Source organism: Atta colombica, unplaced genomic scaffold (genome assembly GCF_001594045.1).
Source record: "Atta colombica isolate Treedump-2 unplaced genomic scaffold, Acol1.0 scaffold228, whole genome shotgun sequence".
Taxonomy (NCBI): Eukaryota; Metazoa; Arthropoda; class Insecta; order Hymenoptera; family Formicidae; genus Atta; species Atta colombica.
The window spans coordinates 728,284-737,895 of NW_017259325.1; the positions used below are offsets into that span (position 1 = coordinate 728,284).

Sequence of the window (9,612 nt, forward strand, 5' to 3'; positions counted from 1 at the left end):
CACATATTACCTCGTTATGTCTTTTGAATGTTTTTACAAAACCGATAGTTAAATTATGTTTACTTTTTTTATATTATACTATAAATTTATTGATTTTCTATAATAATGTGTTTCAATTTATGATTAAAGCGACTTACTTATAAATCTATGTAGAATGTAAGAAATGTGAAATCTATATGCTAGTGTAGAGTACGCCATTTCTTATCACTTGTTATTCATCGCTTATCATTCAAGTAAATACTTACATATTATACATTTACTACGCATTTAATGACATTATTTTATTTAGTGATGAGTAATGTCACAATTAAGAATGACGAAATGGAGAAATATTATTTATACATGTAGAATATATGTACATGTATAAATAATATTTCTTTATCAATATGCTTATATATTTGCTGTTACTAAGAAGGAAAATCAAGAGACATAAAATCTATAGACCGAAAAGTCTTCCCAAAATGCTTAATGTAGTAGATCAGTACAAAAAAGAAAAGCCTCTCTCAGAGATTAATAATAATTGATGATGATGATGATGATGATGGTGATGATGATGATAATGATGATGATGATGATGGTGATGATGGTGATGAAAAAGTAAAATAATCAATAAGGAATATTTAGTGATTGAATAAACTTGATAATTCTAGTATCATCCAGCAGAAATTTTATCTAACAGTAAGATACATTGCCGACTAACAGAAGCTCTAATAACTGTCATAAATTAGCTAAACAGATCTTTAAACGATATCGTTTTTGAAGCGTTAAATTGAAATAAAAGTTCTGTAATCTCTCAGAAATGAAAGAAATATCATTAGATATCAATCTATTTTTTTAAGGGTTTAGTGGAAACCCTTTTCTTTTCCGATGAGTAGTCAATGCGAGAAAGCATATAACACAATTACATATACAGATTTAGAATAGTTGCGAAATTTTGACAAATCCGATGTAATCGGTTCATATACACACACACGCACGCACGCGCACACACACACACACACACACACACACACACACACACACACACGCACGCACACACACACACACACACACATTATAATCGAAGATAATTATCAATCATCGTGCCAGAATCAGATTCTTGCGAGGCGTCCAATCTATTTTTTTTCAAACAATAATGAATCACGTAGTACATTTCTGTCGGACACTCCGAGGTAAAATATTTCTAATAGTTGATTAACAAGATGATTGATGTCTTTAATCGAACATTAACTGATTAATGCTGACACGTACTAACTTTGTTATACATATTTTACTAATGAAATACTTTTACACTCTATATACTATATACTATTAATACTACATTTATCTCTTTTTATCTTCCTCTCTTCTACAAAGAGAAAATAACGCTTAAGTAACAATCATCAGGACGTTTCGCATTAACTGTGCCCTTGTTAAGCTAAGAGAAAGATCGTGTTCGTCGTTTGAGTCTAGTTAATACATTGCATTTATGCGATGTGTATGATGCATTATAAAAAAATGTAGGCAGTTCTTCTCTATTAGATCATATTAAACTATTTGTTTGGTACTTGTGCGAAAGATATTCTATCCGTTTAGATTTTCTTTAATATTAAAATAAATCACAAAAAAATTGCAATGATGCACAATGTGTTCTGTATTGTGTGGTGTTTGTATACAGTAATTTGAAAATTAACGTGCTCGATTTGAACGTACTGTTATACGATTGTGCTTGATTCACTTGTATGTACAGTCAGCAATTAAAGAGTTGCTTTCGATGGATTTCAGAATATACTTGTTTTCGATGGATTTCAAAATACAGTCTGTTCACCGAGCGATTGGTTTTTATTTATGGATTCATAAATAAGAACCAATCACTCTGTGAATAAGTATTTCAAAAACAATTTGAAAAAAAGTTGAAATCTTTTAATTGTTGACTATATATATCCAAATACAAGAGCGATTCAGATTTTATTGTCATTTTTTAAGCAAGATCGATACGGAATTTAATCAATTATTGTAGAATTATATTTATCGCGTGCGTGAGAGAGAGAGAGAGAGAGAGAGAGAGAGAGAGAGAGAGAGAGAGAGGGAGAGAGGAGAGGGAAAGGAAAATCAACTTGTCACAGGAAATCACAAAATAAGTCCGCGGAATATTTGTATCAAAATGGAGAATGTTTAACGGCTAATATTTCGTTTTTTATACATTGTTTTTTTCTTCACAAAAATTTTTTTCTTCAAAAATTAATATGCACCAAGTTTCTTTTTATCTTTTTAGTACATAAGTACTTATATTTTCAAGTGCATTGAAGTTTTCCAAAGAATAATTATATATTATTATACAAAAACGAAAAGATAAGAGCAATTGTGTTCTGTGATTAGAAAAAATTTTTATAATTTGAGTTATAGTCTTTAAATGCGTGTTTGAATAGAAAGAGATCAAGGATAAATGAAAAAAAATATTTTTAAAAATATTCATAAAAACAGTATCTATATTATGAGTGGAAAATATTAGAATCGAGGCAAAAAATTTGTCAATTATCTTGCCAATTATAAATAAATTCGTTTTTCATGTGTAACTTGATATAATTTTGCAACATCCCGTACATTATATTGAGCCTGATATTATTCTCACGCTCATTAAATATGTATATGTATACGAAAGATAAAATTAATTTTCAATATTTCACATTAGAGGTTGCAAAATTTGCGCTGTGGTTAAAAGCTTGTCATTATATGTTTATATATAATTTAGTTTGTCGTCTTCGACATACAATGCAATACGTTTCATGCGATTAAGGATCTTTATACATAAATTTTAGAGCAAATATTCATAATACCAATCCTTGTTCATGTTTTCGAAGAGATTCTCGCAAGAAATTATATTTAAGAAACTTTAAAATTATATCTACATATATAAGCCAATATTCATAGTTGATTCTTATATTTAAGATTGTCTTAAGTACAGTCTGAAAATATTACGAATCAATCCGAGAGCACGTGTATTTTAGGACATTAAATCGATGTTGTAATAAAAATGGAATATAATAGGGTATAATAGTTATGCATTCATATGCTTCTCTCTCTCTCTCTCTCTCTCTCTCTCTCTCTCTCTCTCACACACACACACACACACACACATACTTGCTGATTTTTTATTTTGAAATCGATCTTGTCTTGAATAATATCTAAAGATCCTTGATACAAATAAAAAAAATTGTAAAACCGCTATGTAGTATGTAGCCTATGCACTCTATGTGAATTTATTATCGCGATTGACACTGTGTTTCGTGTTTATATTACATTGCAAGTACGATTTTCTTCACTTAATAAAAATCTCTGTACCACGTAAGCCATATGAGTACGAGACGCGCCAAAGTGTGGTGTGCCATATATCGTAAATAATTCCCGATGCAAATTTTCGCAAAAGTTTGCGGCACATCTACGAATAACCGACCAAAAGAATAAAAAATATCTTACAATTAGGAGGAAAGTCCATGATTCTAGTTAGAAAATCGAAATTATACCGAGAAATGTCTAAAGAGAATAAATCTAGTCTTTTGTAAACGATGAACACAGGATAACGTACATTATATATTTTGAAAGTTATATGCTATAGAAGCGTCTCGAGGACAGCCTGCGTAGATAGAGAACAATATTATATTATATTATTGTGTCATATTCTACTGTAACTGAAAGTAATGGAATACACGATGTGAAGTTACTGCATATTTTTAATAAATGGACCGCAAGATATATATTACTCCATTGCGCATAATTTATTCTATTTATTGTTCGTTTGTAATAGGGCTGGTACGATTACAAACGTTTTTGAGTGACTATACGTGAATATAATTAATTGATCGGTATACAATTTTAAATTGAAACTGAATAAAATCTTGGCAAAATTTTTGATTTAAATTTTTTTGAGAAATTGAAATTTTGATTTTTAAAAAATATCTTTCCGAATATCTTTATGAATATCTTTACGAATATCTTATCGAAATAATTTATTTTTTTGATAACGCGAACAAATTTCAAGGATTTGATAAATGCCATTTCTATTTCAATCATTCTATTATGTTAAGATACTTTTGTACAACTAAACCACACAGGATGTTTAAATTTATTTAAATTATTTCGAACTTTGATCAATTAAATTATAAATATTTGAGTGAATCTGCTCATTTTTGTAATTTTCATCTCATTTCAAGAGGGAGCGGTGCACTTACACAGTTTAATTACACACCAATCACACCAACCTATTCCTAGTAATTTTTTACTGGTTCACCAATGAAATTATATTATTTTAAATTAGCCAATTAGGATCACTTTACGATTCGCTGATTAGCTTAATTGATAATTAATTCATTGAAATTGGCCAATTGCATCTATGTCAAATGAAATAATAAATGCGATTGGCCAATTGTAATGGACTAATCAGCTTATTAAGTTAATCGGCGAATCGTAAGGTGATTTTATGCGTAATTCAGATTGGACGCAGTAAACGTCAAACAGTGAAGCAGCAAGACAATATTTTTTACTGTAAATATTGCCTCGCTTCGTCACGAATTTTTCTCGATGCCCATAGTAGTATAATTCATCAGTGTATATATAGCTCAGTGGCCAACGTTACAAATACTACAGTACCCTAGTTTTTCGTATGCCATACTTTTCAAGGGGTATAGTCAACGCGATGCTGCAAACGCTTTGAAGTGTTTTTTAACTAGTCAATTTATAAAATTCTTTCTTTTAATTGGTCCATCAAATACTTCAAAGCATTTGTAGCGAGACTTTGACCATAGTCAAGAATAGGAGCCTAGAACGATAGTCAGTTAATTACCTAGTTTACATCGTGCACTTTATACACGTACTAACTAGTAACTTTCTATTAAATTATTTTAATTTCAGCGAATGTATCTTGAACAAACCTTGTATCATGAAATGGGATAAAAATTATAAAAGTGAGCTAGAATACTGATTATTTCATTGGTCAACATCTAGTAAATTTACTCACTTTTGTAATTTTCACCTTATTTAAAGATACAAAATCGACTCCCAGAATGTAAGAATTAAAACTACAATCGAGTATTCCCCTGTCGTTCGACTATAACAGGAGAATACTCAACTATAGTTGGTTGGTTCTTACATTCTGATCTGGTTTAAATCTTCGATGAAACTAGGCCATTCAGAGAGTGACAAAGATAGAATGATACTTGTATCGACTTGTGTTATCAAGGCCTAGTTGCATCAATTCAAGCCGCACGAAAGCGACTAGGCATGCTTACCGAACTATTGAATATGATTGGTTGGATCTATAAATAACAATTGTTTGCTCAGCGAGCAGCCGTTTTATCAACTTGAACACGTCCAATGTCACTTTAACTTTAAGCGAGACGTAAAACTCCATCTGTCTTGATTTAAGAGACAGAGACAGAAAGTTTTAAGCTTCGCTTAAAACCAAAGTAAATTGATGAAATACAATCAGGCCCAAATGAAAAATATCCAATCTAATTAGTAATCTAGCAAGAAAAAGTATCATGTACTGCCGGTTTTAAGTCTGTTCACGTTGCTTGAAAATTGCTTGAATTTCCAAAAATTTTTACACTTAAAATAGGATAAATATTGGGTTGTCCGGAAAATTCGTGCCGCAAAAGATTTAAATTTAATAAATGAAATTAAAAATTTAAATCTTCTGCGTTTCAATTTTCCTTCAAAATCGGCACGAACTTTCTGGACAACCCAATATATATTCGGGCTACGTTCCAAACTTCCTTTCTGAAGAAAATTTTACTCGAAATATATAGTACACGTAACGTATATTATAGATATGTAGAGTAAAATCTTCCTCGGAGAGGAAGTTTTGGAACATAGCCTCAGTGTTGAAAAGAGAGAATGCGTAGATGCTAAGTGCAAAAAGTGCAAATAGCACGAACAGAACTGTTTAGTGTTCGGTGAAACAATAGTGAACACAAGAATAAAATGATATATCATGTGTATCATGTGTTTTATAAAACATAGGTTCTATTGTAGACAACGCGTTGATTAGAGGTGAAACTGGCCCTTTAATCATTCAGAATTTTGGATTTGGCATAAAAATTTCTTGACATTGTCCATGAGAAGCAGGTAGTAGGAAAATTTTCCATTGTGTCATGGAAATCAGATAGAAATATATACGACGCATTGGTAAATATTTGAAGTTCCGTCAGAATAGAGAAAATTTCTTCTTTTTTTATTTAAAGCATTAACTTTTTGCGTGGATGAGTGTGTACGCGTACTCGTGCATATGTGTATTGTAAAACGTTTTTTTTACTTGTAAAGAAAACAGAGGAAGATAAATTTTCCTACTCAAGAGAATGGAAGCGGAACCATTAGAAGATGGTGAAATCATCGATGAGGTTAGATACTGACAAATTTTTATTTAAAATACTAATGTAACTTTTATAAATATAAATTTTAACATATTCGATAAACTGTTGTTATTTTTCAAATCATTGATTTGAAATTTATATTATCTACATTAATGTAATTATTTCTATCATGTAGTTTAAATGTGTACATTTTGCGATGTAGAATGTATTGCAATAATATAAAATAAGATACAGGATATAGGAAAGCAGAGTACAATGTGTTGACGAAGTAATTTTAACTACAATATTATTTCTTTGAATACTAAAGAAATTTGTAACGTTTACCATTATTCATTAGATATTTAAGTTTTAAACATTGAAGAGATAAACGAAGTACAATATCATTGTGTAATTCAAATTATGCTTTGTTACTTATATAGGGAATTTTCCAGCAAGGGACACTAACAACATTGTGTAACACAGTGTATGATTTCGTGCTTTTTAACTGTAAGTCAACACAATTGTATACAGCTAAAATGCTGTGTTTGATTATATCATTATTTTATATCACTTCATGATACAGAATTTTTATATTTCATTATCATTATCATTTATTCTTCTAATATGTTCCGATGAGAATTTTTAAGATTACATTTGATAATATTTTGACATATGTGTAAGACTTTTCCTTTATTTATATATATCCTTTATTTATATATACTATAGTCGTAAAAAGATTAAAACTAGCAGCACAAGATGCTTGTTTTTCTAGCAATCCAGCAGACATCATGTATCAATGACTAAGCAATGTTTCAATTACAAGTTAATATTGTGTCATACCATGTATTGTGTATTCGATGCTAAAATAGAGGCTTATGTATCAAATTCTTGGCTTATGTATTAACAATTTAGGAAAGATACAAAATTTTAGTTGTAAAAATTTAATAGCCCTTTGAAACAACAATAACTTTACATAGTACTTCTGACACTGTGTTTGTCTTCTAGCTGGAAAGATCCCATAATACATCGCACAATGTAAATTTTACACTATCTTATGTATCATTGTATAACATAAATTTGCTTTGGCATTAACAAATTAATTTTTTAATAATTATTTTATTTCTTTATATAGCCCAGCGACGTCTTTGAAACTTATAAAATTTTACAAAGACCTCACATAAAGCAGACATCTGTCACAGACACATGTACAAAAATGAGATATAGTGATGAATCTGATCATTCTGCAGATTCTGAAAGTGATTCTGACTCGGATTCCATACAGACTAATGTTAAAAAACCAAAACTTAAATTGAAAAAGAATAAGCATTTGTGGAAGGATTTGCCAACCAAAAATGATAAATACAAAGTATGGTGTACTCAAATGCAGGAAGAATCTTTGACCGAAGATTTAACATCATGTGGTGTTACTAAAAAGTTGTATCAAGAACGTAATGTCGAAAGTTACAATTTTACTCTACGATATGCAGAGAATGGCAGGGAACCTTGTAATAATAATAGTTCTGATGAAGAAAAGGACAATGAACATAGATTAACTAATAAAAGAACAAATTCAGACAGACGTGATGTAAAATTTAGATTGGGAAAAAGGAGAAACTCCGTGGATAATCAAAAAGGTTCGGTTAGAATAATAGCAGATTTATCTACAACTGTGGATTCAACAGATGCCGATGTTGCTACTGACATAACCAATAAGCTCAGTGAAAGAAAAGAGCTTCTTATAAGTAAGAAAATATATATCAAAATATATAAATATATAATTTCAGAAAATATTAAAAACATTAGTGGTTTTCAAATTATAAGTAATTGAAAATATCTTTTTTACATATTGAGCTACATAGAAGAGAAGAGATAACACATACAAATGTAATCTTTTAATAAAATTAAGAAAATTTTTGTTTCAATTTGATTATATGACAACCGATTACTTTATTATAAGTTGTACATTATAAAAAGATTGTGAAAAAACATCTTTGTGACTTATGCATCCGATAATATTTAATCTATTTCAATAAATATTAGATACCTTATTTATAATATAAAACAAAAAGAATCAAACAAGATTAATGAAATTAAGAATACAATGGTATGCAAAAAATAATATGAAAACTTTACAGATTTATTATGTTGTCATCACAATTTTAATTGATTTTGAATCAAATATTATATATTGTATATATCTCTCGTTAGCCTTGTTTGATTCTTTCTGTTTTAATTTCGAGAGTCCGTTTTGTAGTTAATGTTTATTTATATGTATTTTGTTTAATCTTTCTGTTATAGGACGAGTGGTGGATATAATTGGTAAACAAAAAGCTATTGATTTTTTCCAAAAAACAAAGAAGATCGAAGAAGATGGTGGAATGTTAATAATGAATGGATCTCGTAGAAGGACTGCTGGTGGAATATACTTTTGGTTGGTGAAAAATGATAAACATATTCCTCAAGAAAAAATAAGGGAGATATTTTATTATGACCAAAAAGAGACCAGCGAACAAAGAAGGAAAACTGGTGATTCAGGACGACAGAAGAGGGAGCAGGAATTAATGAGAAGTTTTGAGGGTATATTATATATTTATTTTAAATAGAACAACATATATATTTAGAGACAAAGAAAGAGAGAGAGGGGGGAAGGGGAAGGGAGAGAGAGAGAATGATATAACATTAATCTACAATTTGTCTTAAAATTATAGATGGATCTGAAAAGGATTTACCAGCTTTATTAACAAGAGCAGAACTTTCAACAAGACAAATCGCAGAAGAAGCAAGACTACGACGTGGCGAAGGCATGGACAGAATGCCAGTAGATTCCGATCGCACGGTATCAAATCCACCACCCAGTCCTGTAACAGATGATCCAGATCATTCTGAACATCCGTTGGTACAGAGACAAGTTCAAGATTATAACGATGATTTTCTCGATATTGGAGTGGACATAGATAGTATGGAAGTACTCTAAAATTACGTATTTGATCTTGCGTTTGCACATACTTCAACAATGATTTGTACAAATAAATGTTTGTAACCAATCGCATAAAGAATACATATGTGTATAATTTGTAAGGTTGTATATATTTATCACACATTCTATATCAGCCTGATTTCGTTCGTTGCTGGATATCGCCTCTTTCAATTTTTTCTATTCTACATAGTCTTTGAAAGAAAGGAGTTTGGAGTAAAACGCCACGCGTGTTGCCGTGTGTGTTGGCGAGTATATACATATTTCTATTGATATACGAGACCTACAGTTTTTTAACCGAATCTAAATAGC

At 30.1% G+C, this 9,612-nt stretch overlaps 1 protein-coding gene across 2 annotated transcripts; it reads left to right on the forward strand.

Moving 5' to 3' along the window:
* Positions 1-5,931: 5,931 nt before the first annotated feature.
* LOC108688262 (phosphorylated adapter RNA export protein) lies at positions 5,932-9,404 on the forward strand. Of its 2 annotated transcripts, XM_018194445.1 has the most exons (5): positions 5,932-6,162; positions 6,298-6,374; positions 7,459-8,068; positions 8,625-8,903; positions 9,035-9,404. In XM_018194445.1, the coding sequence occupies exons 2-5, from the start codon at positions 6,333-6,335 to the stop codon at positions 9,298-9,300; spliced, it is 1,197 nt and encodes a 398-aa protein (XP_018049934.1). In that variant the 5' UTR covers positions 5,932-6,162; positions 6,298-6,332; the 3' UTR covers positions 9,301-9,404. The 2 variants fall into 2 exon arrangements, with proteins under 2 accessions (XP_018049934.1, XP_018049933.1); XM_018194444.1 differs by lacking the exon at positions 5,932-6,162 and having other exon boundaries at positions 6,169-6,374.
* Positions 9,405-9,612: the final 208 nt, after the last annotated feature.

What these genes read in the sequence shown, in the direction of transcription:
- LOC108688262 (XM_018194445.1), top strand. Translation starts at nt 6,333, where the DNA reads ATGGAAGCGGAACCATTAGAAGATGGTGAAATCATCGATGAG. An exon ending in AAGAAAAGAGCTTCTTATAA is followed by an intron (nt 8,069 to 8,624) that starts GTAAGAAAATAT and finishes TTTCTGTTATAG; the next exon opens with GACGAGTGGTGGATATAATT. An exon ending in ATTAATGAGAAGTTTTGAGG is followed by an intron (nt 8,904 to 9,034) that starts GTATATTATATA and finishes TTAAAATTATAG; the next exon opens with ATGGATCTGAAAAGGATTTA.